The 18,528-nt window shown below is 38.1% G+C and overlaps 2 protein-coding genes across 2 annotated transcripts in view; one reads left to right on the plus strand and one right to left on the minus strand.

The window, feature by feature from the left end:
• Nucleotides 1–18,528, minus strand: part of RTN1 (reticulon 1) — a 309,875-nt gene that overhangs the window by 231,987 nt on the left and 59,360 nt on the right. The gene's annotated exons all lie outside the window — the stretch shown is intronic.
• LRRC9 (leucine rich repeat containing 9) overlaps nt 4,370–18,528 on the plus strand; it is a 119,005-nt gene continuing 104,846 nt past the window's right edge. Inside the window, 6 exon segments of the mRNA XM_032405233.1 lie at nt 4,370–4,459; nt 12,756–12,836; nt 13,098–13,316; nt 14,587–14,727; nt 15,479–15,542; nt 15,852–15,922. Coding sequence (XP_032261124.1) covers nt 12,789–12,836; nt 13,098–13,316; nt 14,587–14,727; nt 15,479–15,542; nt 15,852–15,922 — 543 coding nt within the window. The 5' untranslated portion in view covers nt 4,370–4,459; nt 12,756–12,788.

The following is an 18,528-nucleotide window of genomic DNA, read 5'->3' on the forward strand; positions in this document are numbered from 1 at the left end:
GACAAAAGGTGAATTAAATGCTTAAAGTCTCCTAAGCACAATAATTTAAAAACTCTGATAACTCTGATACAAAACCTGTTATCGTAAGTAAAATTCTTCAATGTATCTATAAATACATACATACAAATGAAAATACATATAAGACATTCACATTATATATGTATCAGCTTTTATTGTATGTTACTAATGTGTTCAAGGACACGAATGCCTTTCTTATTTTTGATATCCTGGATATGATTTAAGAGGGCCATTTGAAGTTATTAATTATAGTCTAACGTTCTGCTTGGTGTCATTCACCTTGTGTTTGCACAATTAAAATTCTGCTTCTACTGAGGTGTTGGATTTGCAGGTTGGCTCACACAATGATCCTTCTGGCAGAGCTAGCAAGATGGTGCTGGCTACAAACAATAATTGTCTTAGAGTTCCCTGTATTTGATAACAGTGCTGCATCTCTTTTCCAAGACCTCTTGTCAAGTACACACATGTGCACATTAGCCATGGTTTATAAAGCAAATAAAGTGTTTCTGTGTAGACTGGCTCTAAATTCTACAGACACTATCATCTTTGTGTACATGCAGCTAGGATGTAGATCTATAGTAACAGCAGAGCACACTTTCACTTTCCTAAAATGGAAAAAGAGTTCTTTATTCTGACTTACAGAATATTCTTTTTCAGTGTCAATATGCATTTTAAATTTCTTTTTTTTTTTTATTTATTTTTTGACAGAGAGAGAGACAGCGAGAGAGGGAACACAAGCAGAGGGAGTGGGAAAGGGAGAAGCAGGCTCGCCGCGGAGCAGGGAGCCCGATGTGGGGCTCGATCCCAGGACCCTGGGATCATGACCCGAGCTGAAGGTAGACGCCTAACGACTGAGCCACCCAGGCGCCCCTGCACTTTAAATTTCAAACATTTGGATCGTACAAAAATACATTTAACCCAAACTATAGAAATCAGGCTTTAGAAGGCAAATAAATACCCCTTTTTCCCTTCCAAGCTTCGAATCAACTGGGAAATAGTGATGAGACATATAAATGAAGCTTAAAATATCAACTTTAATACTGGAAATGTCATTGGGAAAATGGCTATATATCTGTAGAGAAAAGGGCTCACTAACATTTCCTCTTCCAACTAGATCTTGCAACTGTCCACCTGAGGGAAAGTTTGGTTCAGTGAAGATTCACTTAGGCAAAATTGCTGCCTCCCACTAGTCTGGGGGCAGACAGATGAAAACAGGAGCAAATCCCCAGTATTTTTAATCCTGTAGTAGATTAGCTTCATCAAATCAAGGAATGTAAGCCAATGATGTGGGGTGGGGAAGGGGTGTCTCACATTTGATCTGTTAACTTCTCAAGTATTTTATTGTAAAATACTAGAGATGAAAAAATGTGGATAAATCTCTACAGAGTCAAAGCAGCACTGGTTTGGGATATGTAAGGTAATACTCAACTACACGTAGTGATGTATAAATTGTAAGGACATCTTCTTAATCCATTAATCTATCAACAGACACTTGGGGTGCTTCCATATCTTGGCTGTTGTAAATAATGCTGCAATAAACATAGGGGTGCATATATCTTTTTGAATTAGTGTTTTTGTTTCCCTTGGGTAAATACCCAGTAGTGGAATTACTGGATCATATGATATTTCTTTTTTTTTTAAATTATTTTATTATGTTATGTTAATCATCATACATTACAGCATTAGTTTTTGATGTAGTGTTCCATGATTCATTGTTTGCATATGTGAATTGTGTAAGACTGTTGAATCATACGATATTTCTATTTTTAATTTTTTGAGGAACCTCCATACTGTTTTTCACAGTAGCTGCACCAATTTACATTCCCAACTGTTAATAAGAGTTCCCCTTTTTCCATATCCTTACTCACATTTGTTGTTTCTTGTCTTTTTTTCTGACTGGTGTGAGGTGATATCTCATTGTGGTTTTGATTTGCATTTCCCCAGCAATTCCACTTCTGGGTATTTACCTGAAGAAAACAAAAACACTAATTCAAAAAGATATATGCACCTCTATATTTATTGCAAAAGCTCCAGGATATGGCCAGTCAGCAACTGAGTCAGAGTTGTCGTGTAGCTGTAGGCTAATAACCATTGGTGATTTGCCAAACAAAAGCCTTTGTCCTGAGTAATTCTCAAAGGAAGAATTGCCTGTTGTTAACATATTCTAGATGGTATTTGGAACAAAAGGTAATTACAGTTAAAAGCCATAAGAAGAATACAAAACCTAGAAATAAGTCTTAAAATTACTTGTTTATATAATATAAAGAAAACTGTGTATTAGCTCTCTCCTAGTCTTTTACTGGTTAGGAGAGTCATAACAGATTTCTAACAATATACTTTAATAATCTCTATACTTCATCCAAAAGAGCTCCATCCCCCCAAACGAGAAGCTTGATGTATAAAATTCTCATTGTTTCCTGACCCAAATTCTTAATCTAAAACTTGAGATTTCTAAACTATTTTTATCTAGTCTTTATACCCCAAGATGAATATTTGCTTGGGCAGGTCATCTTTTCAACTAGGCTTTCAAATACATTAAAAATACAAATAGGAATCAGATTTCTCTGGTATTTGTTTTAAACCCCTAAGCCACAAATATTTTAATTAATTTATTCTTAATTCATTAATTAATGACAGATGGGAACAAATTCCTGTGAAATAAAAAATGTAGAGGGAAAATTAATTTACTTTTAAAAATATATTTATGCAATTACAGTCAACATTATAGAAAAAATAATTGAATCACGACAAATGTTGAATTGTTATTAGATAAATGTAAAGAATTTTTTTTTTAAGTAGGCTCCCCACCAAATGTGAGGCTTAAACTTATACCCTGAGATCAAGAGTAGGATGCTCTACCCACTGAGCCACCCAGGCGCCTTTGGCAAGAAATATTTTTAAAATCTACACTTATATTTCTCTTGAGAAAGTAGTTTAAAACTATAGTCTATTGAATGAGGCGGCCATCTGCTGACGGAAAAGGGCACTACAGGTACTATTTTGCACGAACTGAACGTCATATTCTACACAAACCAACTGAACCACAAACATTTCAGTAGCGCTGTCCAACAGAAACATAATAGAAGTCACATATGTAATTTAAAAATTTCTAATCACTACTTTTAAAAAGTAAAATTTTAATATCGCATTTTTATTTAACCCGATATATCAAAAATATTCTTATTTCAGCATATAATCAATACAAAAAGTTTATTATTTTTTTTCATATTAAGCCTTCAAAATACAATCCGTATTTTATGGTACATCTCAATTCGGACCAGCCACACTTCGTGTTCAAGAGCCACGCGTGGTTGTAGCTAGTGGCTCCATACCGGACAGGCAGCTATGGAAAACGAAGAGAGCTACAGTTACTCTGCTGTGCCTTTTACTAAGTTCATTCATTTTTTTTTTTTTTAAGATTTTATTTATGTATTTGACAGAGAGAGACACAGCAAGAGAGGGAACACAAGCAGGGCGAGTGGGAGAGGGAGAAGCAGGCTTCCGGACGAGCAGGGAGCCCCATGCGGGGCTCGATCCCAGGACCCTGGGACCATGACCTGAGCGGAAGGAAGACGCTTAACGACTGAGCCACCCAGGCGCCCCAAGTTCATTCATTCCTCACCCCTTCTGCCCACTCTTTTAAAAGTTCCTCTCTTTCCCTCTTTAAGTTCTACTTTATTTTGTAAATATGTTTTGCCTCCTGAATATTTTGGAATACTGAAACGACCCTCAAGAGCCGGCCCAAGAACGGTAAGACCCGAGGAGAGCCCATTTCTTCTCCAGAGGTTCGTATGCCAGCGCCGACCTTCGATTCGGCTCGTCGGCGTAGGTCCGCTACATTCCTGGGGATCGGAGCCCAAGCCGGGGATCGGGGCCTGTCCTGGCTCTCCGGTCGCCTTATGACATCACAGCCCCATGACAGGTTCAAGTCCAGCGAGGTTCCGGGCTTCCAGGTCGCAACGGTCGAAGGCTTTCAGTGGGAGAGAGCCGGGACTGGAGGAGGCCACACGACTAGGTCCATGCCACTACGCCCCCAACTCGGTGCTTCCAGTCCGGTCCCATGACCCAGCGAAGGCAGGTCGAAAGATGCGCGCTGGCACGAAGACACCCGCGAGCGAGGAGCTCCCCACCACTTCCCAGCAGCACCAGCGGGGTCTTCCGGGTGGACCCCTACCTCTGCTGATTGGTTGGAGGTTGCCGCCACGTGACCCAGAAACGGCTTCGGCCGCTGCTTTCCCCGCCTCTGTTGTCCCCCTCCCCACTCCAAGGTCGCGGGAGGCGGAGGGCAGGTTTCCTAGGCAACCGGAGCTGGTAGTGTAAACACACCAGGCCCCGGATTAGAGAGGGTGTCGTGCCCGCTGTTGCAAGACAGGGATTGAGGTCGGAGTGGACTCTGGTCTGTCTCGGATTGCCCTGGAATCCATCATCTTTCTGGGATAAGGTGAGTGTGTGTCACCTTGTGGCCTTTGGGCCTGCATCACCTGTCTGCAGGCCCCAGGAGTCTTTGTTCTCCTCTCCTCCCTCTCTGCCCGCCCCTGAGAGGAAGACGGGAGAGAAGCAACGTTGAGGTCAAAGGACCCCCGTAATGGCGCAATGGAGATGATAGTAATAATGAGACAGAGACGTGTCTTTATTGGAGGCCGTCAGGGTGACCAGAGCAAAGGTTAAGAGGGGGAGGAAAGGGAAGGTGGCCCACAGTCATCTGTGCAGCCTTTACTGCACGCGTTAAGGTACAGAACTGAGAAAACCAAGGGCTCCTTGGCCAAATTGGATACTGCTCACCTGGTGCCAGAAGGGCGTTTGTTGGGCCCGTCAGTACTAACAGATGGATTCTGATCTCTTTATACCCAAGGGAGGAGACAGTTTGATCATACAGGGCTTCTAGTTTGTAGAAAATAAATTTGATTTTCTCAGAATAATACCCTACCCTCCTGGCAGACAGAAACATGGTGCTTTACACTCTATTTATTATTATACTCTGGTCATGTACAGCAAGTATTTACATATTATTATATATATTCCAAATTATACCATATAGGACTCTGTAGCATGACAATTAATTCAAACTATTCGACAAATTTTATGGAACACCAAGCAAGTGCCCGGCATAGTGATAGGTTCATTGTCCTTGCCTTCAATGAACATGTAACCTGGTAGGGAGGAAAGACCTGCAAGGCATCACAATACAGTGGGACAGGTACTATATATGGAACATATGCAGGCCTTAACTGGAGTCATAAGGAAGAGAATGATTATAATACTACCGGAGAGAATTAAAATCTTCACAAAGAAGACTCTTGATTTAAATCTTTAAGGATGTATGGAGTATGCCATAAAGTCAAGGGAAAAAAGACATTTTAGGGAAGGAAGACAGCATATGACAAAATATAGAAATACCCCAGCCCATTCAGAGAACTATAGTTGTAGCCAGACTCTGGGGTGTTGGGAGTTTGTGGTTGATGAGCTTGACAGGTAGGCAGGAGTCAGAGCATGGATACCACGAATACCTTCCTTAAATAGCTTAAACAGATCTACCTTTCAGGGGTGCCTGGGTGGCTCAGTTGGTTAAGCGACTGCCTTCGGCTCAGGTCATGATCCTGGAGTCCCGGGATCGAGTCCCACATCGGGCTCCCTGCTCAGCAGGGAGTCTGCTTCTCCCTATGACCCTCCTCCCTCTCATGCTCTCTGTCTCTCATTCTCTCTCAAATAAATAAATAAAATCTTTAAAAAAAAAAACAAAAAACAACAGATCTACCTTTCAGGAGGCTGGCTGTCACAACAGTGTAGACGAGGGATTGGAGGTTTTAGGACTATAAGGAAGGCATCCAATTAAGGTGAAATGATGAAGGCCTGAACCAAAAAAGGGGCAAACAGAATGGAGAGGAGGGGGGAAATGATAGACATTTAAGAGGTATATGCAGAAGGATTTAATGAGTGAGTGAACATGGAAGAAAGAGTAAAAGAGTGGTTAAGAATAAATCCTGAGTTTCTGATACGGTTGATTACAAAGATGTGCCATTTACCAAGAGAAGGCATACACTCAGAGAAGCAGGCTGGATGGGAAATATGACTTCAGTATTGAACACACTGTATTTGAGATGCCTATGACACATTCAGATATAGCTATCCATGTAGGAAGTTGGTTTTGTTGTATGGAAAACAGGAAGATAAAGATTAGTAGTTTTTTACCAAGAAGGAAACAAGTGCTCAGAAAAGTAGATTTGAAATAACAAGTAGAGAGAAGCTAAGGAGAAAAAGGCAAACAAAAAAGAATACTAGAAGAATGGAGTTATCAACATTGTCAAATGCCATGCCAAGGTCCAGTTAAGCTGAGAGCTGAAACATGTCCAGTGTCTTTGGCAACTAGAAGATTATTGTTAACTTTGGCAGAAGAAGCAGTCGTGGCCTGAGGTATCCCCAGTCAGGATGCAGTGAGTTAAGAACTGAGTGGAGGTAGTGAAGTGTTGCTATAATGAACTCCTCTATCTTGAAGTTTTTCTGTGAAAGTATCTAAAACATTCATTCATAGAATACAGGATAGGAGGACTTTTTTTTAGGAGACAGGAATGATCTAACATTCATATATGGAGAGAAGAGAGGCCTTAGAGAAGAAAAGATGGGAATAAAAGGAGGAGGAAAATTTGACATAACTGTTCTGAAAGAGACTGAAGACAATGGGATCAGTACACACATTTTAGACAAGAGAAAGAATACTTTTACTAAGACAGGAGTCAGGAAGGGAAAGAAATACATTTTTAGGAGGAAAGGGAATTTAAGGAATGAATATCTGATGGTATCGCTGTTCTCTTTTAAGATGGGGACAAGATCATCTGCAGAGGGAGGAGGGGTGGCAGGGAGAACTTGAGAAGAGTGGTAGAAGTTTAGAATAGTCCCTATGTCATGAATCCCAGAGCTGTATCTCTAGCCCTACTCTCCCTAGGAGAGGAAGTCGAAGAGGAAAATATAAAATGTCCATTGTTGAAGATTCAGCTGAAGTTAGCGGCCATGCATTTTCAGTGACTTCAGCTCTGTGCTGGTTATGTGAAATCATCCAGCAGCACTCCAGAGTGAGGAGGGGAAGGAGGGGATTGAATCAATCCAAGATTTGAGATTTGAAGGGTGAAAGCTACAGAAGCTCCTGGTGGCTCCTGGTGGCTCCTGGTTCCATGAAGGAACTAGAGAAAAAGACCTGTGGTCTCTTAGATGGTCAGGCCCTGAAAAGAACTTGCCCAAAGTGGAGGAGAATGAATGCAAGTTGGCCAACAGGACACACCTCTTGATGGAATCAGAAGCTTCAGCTGGAAGCCCTGGGCCCACTTGTGACTGGAGGAAGCATAGGAGGCTTGTAAATACCAGGGAGGTTCAGGCTCTTCATAATTCAGATGTAGTTATGCAAATTATAGAATTGAAAGATTTCTAAGTTATATTTTGTTTTGCTAATTAACTGTTGAATTAGATAGATTTTTTCCTAAATAAGATGAAGTGGGAAGTAAGGTTGGTATCCAAAATATGCATATTTCTCTGTTAAGACAAAGTAGTCTCCTTGAATAAATGGAGAGCTATAACTTGTTCTCAAGAAGACTGAATACTGTGAAGACGGAAGTTCTCTCTAAATTAAGCTTTACAATGGAATTTCAAAAACCCAAGTGAATTTTTAAACACTAAATATGAACTTTCATAAATTTTATTTGGAAAAATAAATGTGAAAGAATAGCCAAGAAATTAAAAAAAGAAAGAATATGTGGTGGGAATTAATATAAATCACAGTAATTAAAACCAGATGATACTATAGGAAAAGACAGAGAGAGCTAAGGGAGAACACAGATTGGAAAGTCCAAAATTAGGCTCAAATATATGTGATAATTTAGTGAATAACAAAGGGAACAGTTAATTTCTTTTGGAACAGACATCTTGGATATAGACTAGATAACTTGGATCCCCATTTGGTGACTTTGGATGTACTAAGGACAGGCCTCGTTCCTTGTGTGATAGTTGGAAGGCAGGCTTTCCTATTAATGTTCACAGACATTAAGCCAGAATGTAGGGGCTTCTTTTCTGATGAGAAGTAGTGGTACAAAGCCTTCCTTTACTTAGTATGGCATCTGAATAAGCCTAGGGAGGCAAGACTATGGCCTGCATCTATGTATGGGCCTCTGATGGAGTATCTAAATCCTTTCAAGTTGTTCCTTGCCTGGCCACTCCTGCAGCCTGTGCTGTAATATCTTGGGGGTACCCAAGAATGGGGTAAAGAGATAGTTGTTAATGGCAAGCAAAGAAGGAAAGCACAGTATTACCTTCAGCATAGGTCCATCTTCTAACTACTTCTCACCATCACCACTACCACCACCCTACCCCAAGTACCATCCTCTCTCACTTATATTATTATAACTGTCCCTTAATTTGTCTCCTTGCTTCTACCTTAGACCCCTATAGTCTATTTTCAACAGATTCTTTGAGGGTGATCTGTTTCAAAACTTAAGACGGCTCATATTACTCCCACTCAAAATCCTCATAGGGCTTTCCATCTTACTCATAAAATCTAAAATCCTCAAAAGGGCCTACAAATCACAAGCTAGCACATGATCTGGCTCTGCACTACCTCTCTGATGTCACATCCTACCAGTCTCCATTTCCTAGCTGTGTTCTAGCCGTATCATTTTCCTTGCTATTCTGCAAGCATACCAAGTATCCTTTCATCCTATTTTTTTTGCATGTGCTCTTCCCTCTGCCTGGGTGCATTTTCCCCAGATTTCCTCATAGCTCACTCTCCCTCATTTCCTTCAGCTCCTTGCCCAGATGCTACCTTATTGGAAAAGTCTTTTCTTTCCTTCTACCCCTAGCATTTTCTGACTGGTAGATATATTAATATATCAACACATATATTAATGAATGAGTGAATGAATTAGAGATTCCAGGATAATTTTCTGGCTGTATTTTTCTTTGTGGTGTTAGCCAAAGCCCCTCCTCTCCTCATCTCAGCAAGGTTGGACTGCATCTCCAGTTTACAGAGCCTGAGATCTGATACAGATCTCAAAGTCCTTTGATTTGGTTCCCTTGGATGGCTCACAGCCACCTTCTTCCCAATTACTGCGGCTCCGAGTTTGGGGAATTTTTAGGATGGTTTTGTAAAACTTCTTTCCTTGGTACCTTGAATCGTGGCTGGTTTGTACTGATGGGCTTTTCTCTCAGTCTCATGCTGTCTACTTCATTTCCATTCAAAAGACCTTTCTCTAATAAAATACCTAGGAATAAACTTAACAAAAGAGGTGAAAGACCTGTACTCTGAAAACTATGAAACATTGATGAAAGAAATTAAAGACAACACAAAGAAATGGAAAAATATTCCATGCTTATGGATTAGAAGAACTAATGTTGTTCAAATGTCTATACTACCCAAAGCAATCTACACTAAGTTTAATGCAATCCCTGTCAACATACCAAGAGCAATTTTCACAGAACTAGAACAAACAATCCTAAAATTTGTATGGAACCACAAAAGACCCCAAATAGCCAAAGCAGTCTTGAAAAAGAAAAACAAAACTGGAGGTATCACAACTCAGACTTGAAGAAGTTATGTTACAAAGCTGTAGTAATCAAAACAGTATGGTATGGGCACAAAAATAGACACATAAATCAATGGAACAGAATTAAAAAACCCAGGAATATCCCCACAATTATATGGATAATTAAGCTTTGACAAAGGAGGCAAGAATATGCAATGGGAAAAAGTCTCTTCAACAAATGGTGTTGGGAATACTGGACAGCTACATGCAAAAGAGTGAAACTGGACCACTTTCTTACACCATACACAAAAATAAATTCAAAATGAATTGAAGACCTAAATGTGAGACCTGAAACCATAAAAATCCTAGAAGAGAGCACAGGCAGTAATTTCTCTGACATTGGTTGTGGCAGCATCTTTCTAGATATGTCTCCTGAGGCAAGAGACACAAAAGCAAAAATAAACTATTGGGACTACATCAAAATAAAAGGCTTCTGCACAGCAAAGGAAACAATCAGCAAAACTAAAAGAGAACTTACTGAATGGGAGAAGCTATTTGCTAACAACATTTCTGATAAAGGGTTAGTATCCAAAATATTAACATACCAAAAAAATAATAATAATCCAATTTAAAAATGTGTAGAAGACTTGAACAGACATTTCTCTAAAGAAGACATACAGATGGCCAAAAGACATATGAAAAGATGCTCAACATCACTCATCATCACGGAAATGCAAATCAAAACTACAATGACATATCACCTCACATCTGTCAGAATGGCTAAAATTAACAACAGATGTTGGCAAGGATGTGGAGAAAAGGAACCCTCATGCAGTGCTGGTGGGAATGCAAACTGGTGCAGCCACTGTGGAAAACAGTATAGAGGTTCCTCAAAAAGTTAAAAATAGCTATGATATTTTTAGCAACTACCCTATGATACAGTAGATGCACTACTGGATATTTACCCAAAGAATACAAAAACACTAATTCGAAGGGATATATGTACCCCTATGTTTACTGCAGCATTATTTATAATAGCCAAACTGTGGAAGCATCCCAAGTATCCATCGATAGATGCATGGTAAAGAAGAGGTTATATATATATATATACACACACACAATGGAATATTATTCAGCCAAAAAAAAAAAAAAAAAAAACCCAAATCTTGCCATTTGCTACAACATGGATGGATCTAGAGAGTATAATGCTAAGTTAAATAAGCCAGTCAGAGAAAGACAAATACCATATGATTTCACTCATATGTGGAATTTAAGAAACAAATGAACAAAGGAAAAATAAAGAGAGACAAACCAAAAAACCAGACTTTTAACTAGAGAGAACAAATAGATGGCTACCAGAGGGGAGGTGGGGGGATGGGTGAAATAGGTGAAGGGGATTAAGAGTACACTTAATCAATATGAACATTGCATAATATATAGAATTGTTGAATCACTGTATTGTATACTTGAAACTAATTTTTCACTGTATGTTAACTATACTGGAATTTAAATAAAACAACAAAATACCTTTCTCAACATCTCTGGTACTCAATGCTCTTTTCCTAGCACTGCTACGCATTCCTTTCTTATTTTCACATTTCCCTACTCGTTCTAGTGGGATTTGGGGGAGAAGGTAGGTAGATACAAGGACACAAGTCATCATCTTTTTTTTCTTAAAATTTTAATTTATGTGTACACCTGTACATATATATAATTTTGCATAAATGAATGAAAGTCAGCATATACTTTTAAAATAAATATTTAAGTAAAATTTCATTTTAAGGATAACATATATATAGAAACCACACAAATCTTAGATATCTAATTTTATTTTCTCAAAGTGAATGCATTCCTTTAACCAGCACACAGATCACGAAATACACCTTCATCAGCACTCTAGAGCCCCTCTTTACCTCCTCCTGGTCACTCAACCCTGAGAGGTAACCACTATCTATCTTGACTTCTTCTAATACCATAGATTGGCTTGTTTTCAAATTTTATGTGAACAGAGCCACATAGTATAAACCTCACTGTGTGTGTATCTTCCTTTGCTAAACTTGTGTTTGTGGGAATCATCCATGTTGTATACAACAATAGTTTCTTTCTCATTCCACTGCTAGGTATAAACTCAGACTAAATGTGTACCTAATGTCTTGCATGATAAAACTGTTCAGAGAAGCACTATTTAGCTCCAAACTGGAGACATTCCAAATGTCTACTAACAGTAGAATGAATAAATGGTTTATATATTCATACTATAGAATACTAAACATGCTCTTAAAAAGTTTTTTTTCTTTGCCATTTTTACCTAGATCTATCCCTATCCAACCTCTCATGCCTATCATAATCACACTAGCTTTCACCTGCATCCAAGGTAACTCATGTTAACAATTCAGTATGTATCTTTACATATTTTCTCCTTATGTAATCATATACACATGTGTATACATATATATACATATACACATAGATGTACACCCATACATAACTACAGAGGAATTGTTGTAAAAAGTGGGATCACAATATACATCATACCTACATTTTGCTTTGTCATGTCATCATATTAAAACCTAGATTCCTGTGTATATGTCTGGAATAATATAATGAATATTAAAAAATACCAAAAAATTGGGTTTTTATTATAGCCACTTAGGTATTAAGCAGTTCATATCATCTAAAATGAAAATGTTGGTTAATTCATTTTATTAAATATTTATTCCCATGCCAGCTATGTCACAAAACCCTGAGGTTTCTTTTCTTTGCCAGTACACTTGTTTGCTAGAGCTATGTTCAGTTTTGGACACAACAGTATAATAGGAAGGATAAACTGGAGCCTGTTCAAAGGACAGCAACAGAGTTATCTCTAGTGAGAGAATTAAAAGAGATGAACTGGGGAGTGAGATAAAGTTGTAGATGAGAGATGACCATGTTCTTCAAGTATGAAAGGCTTAGAGTGGGGAAGAAAAACACTCGTTTTATTTGAACCCAGGAGGTAAAGTAACAATGGAGTGGAGTTATGGAGACACAGAATTAAATTCAAAATAAAAAACCGATTTTCTAACAGAAAACTTTAACGGACTGTCTTGGGGCCTAGACAGATAGTTGGTATTATACTGTGTGAAAATTTCAGGCCACATATGGGTAATTCTACCTAAGTATCTTTAAGGCCCCTTCAACCTGTAATAACATGACTCTAGAATTTATTTTATTTCAACTTTTCATTTTCCTTAACAGATATATTATTATGAGCTTTATTTTTAATGGAAGATGACTGAATGTGAAAACCTAAACCAAGAAGAAATAATTAAGGAACTGGTGAGTCAAAGCCAAATTTCTTTTCAATTACATTTGCAAGAATACTAAATGGAACATTTTTACACTCCCTTCTGGAGCTCACCTAGATTTCTTCTACCCCATGACCTTTGGAAGTAGAGAAAAATCATATATATGGTATAACTTTCCTTCTTGTGAGTTAAACACGGCATCAGTGCAACTGACAGTTTATAATTTCTAATAGCAAAATAATTTTTAAATTATTTTAAATAGGTAATAACCCCATTTCTTTTTTTGAAACAGTGTTTATGCAATGGTTTGTCTTATGAGATGGTTGGACAAGAAGGATCAGATACTTCAAAACTGGAGATGTTTTTCTCAGGTTATCCCTGTATAGTTGGATTATCATTATTTCCTAATTTAACAAGTCTCACAATTGTTGCTCAAGATATAAAAGAAATTTCAGGGCTAGAAACTTGTTTACGGCTTAAAGAACTCTGGATTGCTGAATGCTGCATAGAGGTAAGTCTAAACATAACCGTATATGAAGTATTTTATGCTTAATTCTTTGGCTTTGGAAAAATAGTTCCATGAAAGATATGCATGAGTCATGGATCAAAACAGATGAATGGGGAGGGGCATACATGATGAAGTAAAATAAAACCCTTTACCCAGTAAAACAAAACAAACAAAACAAATGGGTAAAATATAGAAATAGATTTCTACAAAGGAGAAAATAGAAATAAAGAATCAAAATGTAGACATACTCTACATTTTAGTAATCAGATCAGATCAAATAATACCCAGTATCGCTTAGTAGTAAATTGGTTTAAATTGGTTTACTTAGTCACTATTGGTTGTGTAAAAATTGTAACATCTAGGGGCGCCTGGCTGGCTCAGGGGAGCATGCAACTCCTGATCTCGAGGTAGCGAATTCAAGCCCACCTTGGGTGCAGAGATTACTTAAAAATAAAATCTGAAGAAAAAAAAAAATTGTAACATCTGTAGTGAAAAGCAAGATTCCAAAATGTATCATGAGTCAAAGAAATGTGCATACCTTTTGACTCAGAAATCCCTAATCCTAAAATTTAATCCTAGAGGAGTAATTCAACAGCAGAAAACAACATAAAGTTATTTGTTGCAGTACTATTTATAAGAGCTAAAAATTTGAAACAAATATTTCACATATACAGGTATTTTTGAGAATGTTATTATAGCTAATATATTTTGTAATTAAAATTATTATTTGAATGATTACAAAAACATTTTAGATGGTCTTAAGTTTAAAAAATCCACAAAATTATATAGGTCTCATGATTATAATATAAAAATAGATATAGAATTGATTAAAATTTTAAAAGAATATGAACATTGAAAATAGTTGTCTTTAGGTGGAGGGATTACATGTTTTTTCTTTTCAAATGTTTCATTCATTTGAGGGTCTTGGGTGGTTCAGCTGGTTAAGCTTCCAACTCTTGGTTTTGGCTCAAGTCATGATCTCAGGGTTGTGAGATGGAGCCCTGCATCGGGCTCTTAGCTCAGAGTGGAGTCTGCTTGAGATTCTCTTCCTCTCCCTCTGCCCCTCCCCCCACTCATATGCATATGCTCTCTGTCTCTCTCTCAAATAAATAAATTTTAAAAATCTTTAAAATGTTCAGTTCATTTTGTTGGATACAGATTTTGCAATAAAATGTGATTTTAAAAAGAAAATGTACTTATAATCTACTTTATTAAAAGGATAATGCCAAAACATAAGTTAACACTATTCAGTCTTTTTTTTTTTTTTTTACAGAAAATTGGAGGTCTTCAAGAATGTAGAAATTTAGAAAAACTGTATTTATATTATAATAAAATTTCCAAAATAGAAAATTTAGAGAAATTATTCAGATTGGAGGTTCTCTGGCTGAATCACAATACAATTAAAAATATTGAGGTAAGATAATTTCAATAATTTATATGTAAAGTCAGTTACCCCTGTGGAGTTTTAATCACAATGCCCAAGATCATATTATGGGCATATTTATGACCAGCTTAATTATTGTGAAGAAAAACTAACATGTATACAGCATTTATAATGTGTAGAAAACTTCATATACGGGGGGTGCCTGGGTGGCTCAGTCGTTAAGCATCTGCCTTGGGCTCAGGTCATGATCGCAGGGTCCTGGGATGGAGTCCCACATCGGGCTCCCTGCTCAGTGGGAAGCCTGCTTCTCCCTCTCCCCCTGCTTGTGTTCCCTCTCTTGCTGTCAAATAAATAAATAAAATCTTAAAAAAAAAAAGAAGAAGAAAGAAAACTTCATATACGATGTTTTCTTTACTCCTCCCACCAAGCTTGGGCGGTAGGTTATTTCTTCCTTGAAAGTTAAAAAAATAGAGATTTACAGAAGTTATATATATAACTTGCCAAAGATTATAAACACATTCTGTGTGATGTGTTTTTCTTCCTACTCATCTTCCTCCTTTCCTCTCCCCTCCCCTCCCTGTTCCCTCTTCTTCCAATAATTCTCTCCACGTTCCAGAGAAACAAAGATGACTGCTTGAAGGCACCTACTTACTTCTGTGCTTGTGAAGTACACAGTACCCAGTGCTCAAAACACTTGGAGAACTAACCAGATTGATCAGATCATTTATAAATATATAATATTACTGACTTCCTCTAAATGATATATTGTCTAAATTTTCAGGGCTTGCAAACTTTGAAGAATTTAAATGACCTTAACCTTGCTGGAAATCTAATAAGCAGCATTGGTATGTATTATTTCATTTGGAATATGAGATAATGCTACAATAATTTTTTATCAGTATGAAAAGTACATTCTTAGATTTCTTTTTTTAGACTCTTTTGTATGATATTTTGCAAAGCATTTCTAAATCTATGATTATAGGATGTGACAATACTAACCATTAATCAGTTGTTACTAACTATACAGTGTTACTGTTAGCCTTACTTATATGCAAGAAATGATGATCATATACAACTAAGAAATATGACAGGGTATGAACAGGAGGGAAAACAAGAAATTTAATTTTTCTTTCATCTTGTTTTATAAATTAAAGGTCGATGTCTTGATCCCAATGAACAACTGGAAAGATTAAACCTTTCTGGTAACCAAATATCTTCTTTCAAGGTATGTTTAAGTGGAACAGTCTATTTTTATTTACCAACCTGGACCATGAACCATCTTATTGCAGAAAACGTACTAAATAGTTCCCTTTTAAAGAACAATTTAATTATTTTGGACTATCCAGTACTCTAAGAAATTTTAGAGGCAGCTGATTAAGCTGGCCCTAATGATCTGACACTATTAAAACCAAACAAGAAACTATTTACTTGGCTTAGTTTTCCTCTGATCTTTCTGGCTACACCTCTGGTTTTTCATCTTCTCCTAGCATCTAAAAAATGGGCTGCTCCAGGTTAGTCCCAGGATCTTTTCTCATTACTATCTGCATTTATTCTCTAAATAATCGCATTGTCTTATGACTTTAAATACCTTTTATACATTTATTATTCCTCACTTTCTACTTTCCCTAACAACTATTTCTATTTCTACTTTCCCTCATAACTCCCCAGAACTATAGATATCTCCTATCCTAACTCAAACTGATTTCCTCCGCACTGAATGTTCACTTCTTCTCCTGCAACCTTCTCTACCTCTCTAAATGGCATCTCCATTTTTCTTTTTTTTTTTAAGATTTTTTATTTATTTATTTGACACAGAGAGAGAGAGAGCGAGAGAGAGAGCACAAGTAGGGGGAGTGGCAGGGAGGCAGAGGGAGAGGGAGAAGCAGGCTCCCCGCTGAGCAAGGAGCCCGATGCGGGGCTCGATCCCAGGACACTGGATCATGACCTGAGCCGAAGGCAGCCGCTTAACTGACTGAGCCACCCAGGCGCCCCAGCATCTCCATTTTTCTAATAACTTAAGCCAAAATCCTTAGAGTCATTTTTTTACTCCTCTTATTCCTTCATAACCCATATCCAATCTATCAGCAAGTTCTATTGGCTCTACCTTCAGATATGTCCAGTCTGACCCATTTTTTACCACCTAGATCTCTACTAACCTGATTCAAGACACGATCATCTCTAACCTGCATTTTGGAGAAAAAAAAAAAAGCCTCCAAACAGGTCTCCCTGTGTTTACCCTTTCACTACTATCAGTCTGTTTTCTACACAGCAACCTGCTCCTTCAAAAACTATGTCAGATCAAATCACTCTTCTGCTCAAAACTCTCCCTTGGCTTCTCATCTCTTTCAGAGAAAAAGCCGATTCCTACAATGGCCCACAAGACTCTCTATAATCTAGTCTTCCCCGCACTGTGTCTCTGACCACAGCTTCTACCACTTTCCCCTTTGTCTACTCCATTCCAGCCACTCTGGTCTCCTCACTGGTCCTTGAATATAGCTAGTGCTCTCACCTTAGGGCCTTTGCACTTGCTGGGATATTCTTCCCCCAAATATCTTCATGGCTCATTCTCCTCATTCTTTGAGGATTTTGTTCAGATGTTATGTTCTTAGTGACACCTTTCCTGGCCAATTTAGGTAAAATAGCAATAACTCTACTACCCTCCCTAACCTGAAGCATTCCCATCACTCTTTCCTTGTTTTTTCTTCTTGGCACTTATGCCACATCCCCTGGCACTTATCCACATCCCTTCCTACAAGCTCCACGAATGCAGGAACCTTGCCTGTTTTATTCACTGCTGTATCCATAATGCTTAAAACAGTACTTGACATGTAAAGTCTTAATAAACATTTGAATGAAAGAGAGGAAAACAAAAAGACTTAATGTTGATGGCATATAATGTAGGTGAAAACATATGGCATTTATAATTTTGACAGTGTCAAGTTGAAAGTGCATACTCACTTCCTTTAGACAGTAATGAAGAAAGATGAATAAATTCACTATAAAAATATTTTGAATTGATCATTATTAAAATACACATCCTCAAGGGGCGCCTGGGTGGCTCAGTCGTTAAGCGTCTGCCTTCGGCTCAGGTCATGATCCCAGGGTCCTGGGATCGAGCCCCGCATCGGGCTCCCTGCTCAGCGGGAAGCCTGCTTCTCCCTCTCCCACTCCCCCTGCTTGTGTTCCCTCTCTCTCTGTGTCTCTCTCTGTCAAATAAATAAAATCTTAAAAAAAAAAATACACATCCTCTTACTCAGAGAAGAATATTAGACACCAAAAAGCTATAGAATGAGGCAGAATGTCATAAACACTTTAACCAGAAGTTTTAAAAATATAAAAAGTTTAAACAAAATTTTATTGGTCAAATTCAAGAGGAAATATTCGATGTGAACACTGAGGGGCTGACAGAATTTCAACAGGCATTGGAGGAGGATCTACAATGCAGTGGGAGGAACTCTTGATCTTGGGGTCCTGACTTCAAGCCCCACACTGGCATAGAGATTACTGAAAAATATATATATACATGTATATATATAAATACATGCTGTGGGAAGTAGGCATTCTAAGATGGGGAGAACAATATGCATGAAGACATGGTGGTAAGAAATCAAGGGGTATATTTGAGAACATTAGCGGAAGACAGCAGAGGGAACTATGAAAGATAAATTTGGAATGCTGTGGGAGGTAATTTTTAAGCTAACTTATGAGACATGAGTAGGAGGTGCCTAGGGAAAGAGCATTCCAGGCAAAGTGTGAAGGACTAAGTGGGGGGTAAGAGCATGGCAAATTCAAGAAACTAGAAATCTGTGGCTGGAACAGAGTGAAGGAGAG

The sequence above is a fragment of the Phoca vitulina genome, unplaced genomic scaffold (genome assembly GCF_004348235.1).
Source record: "Phoca vitulina isolate PV1807 unplaced genomic scaffold, GSC_HSeal_1.0 scaffold7, whole genome shotgun sequence".
Taxonomy (NCBI): Eukaryota; Metazoa; Chordata; class Mammalia; order Carnivora; family Phocidae; genus Phoca; species Phoca vitulina.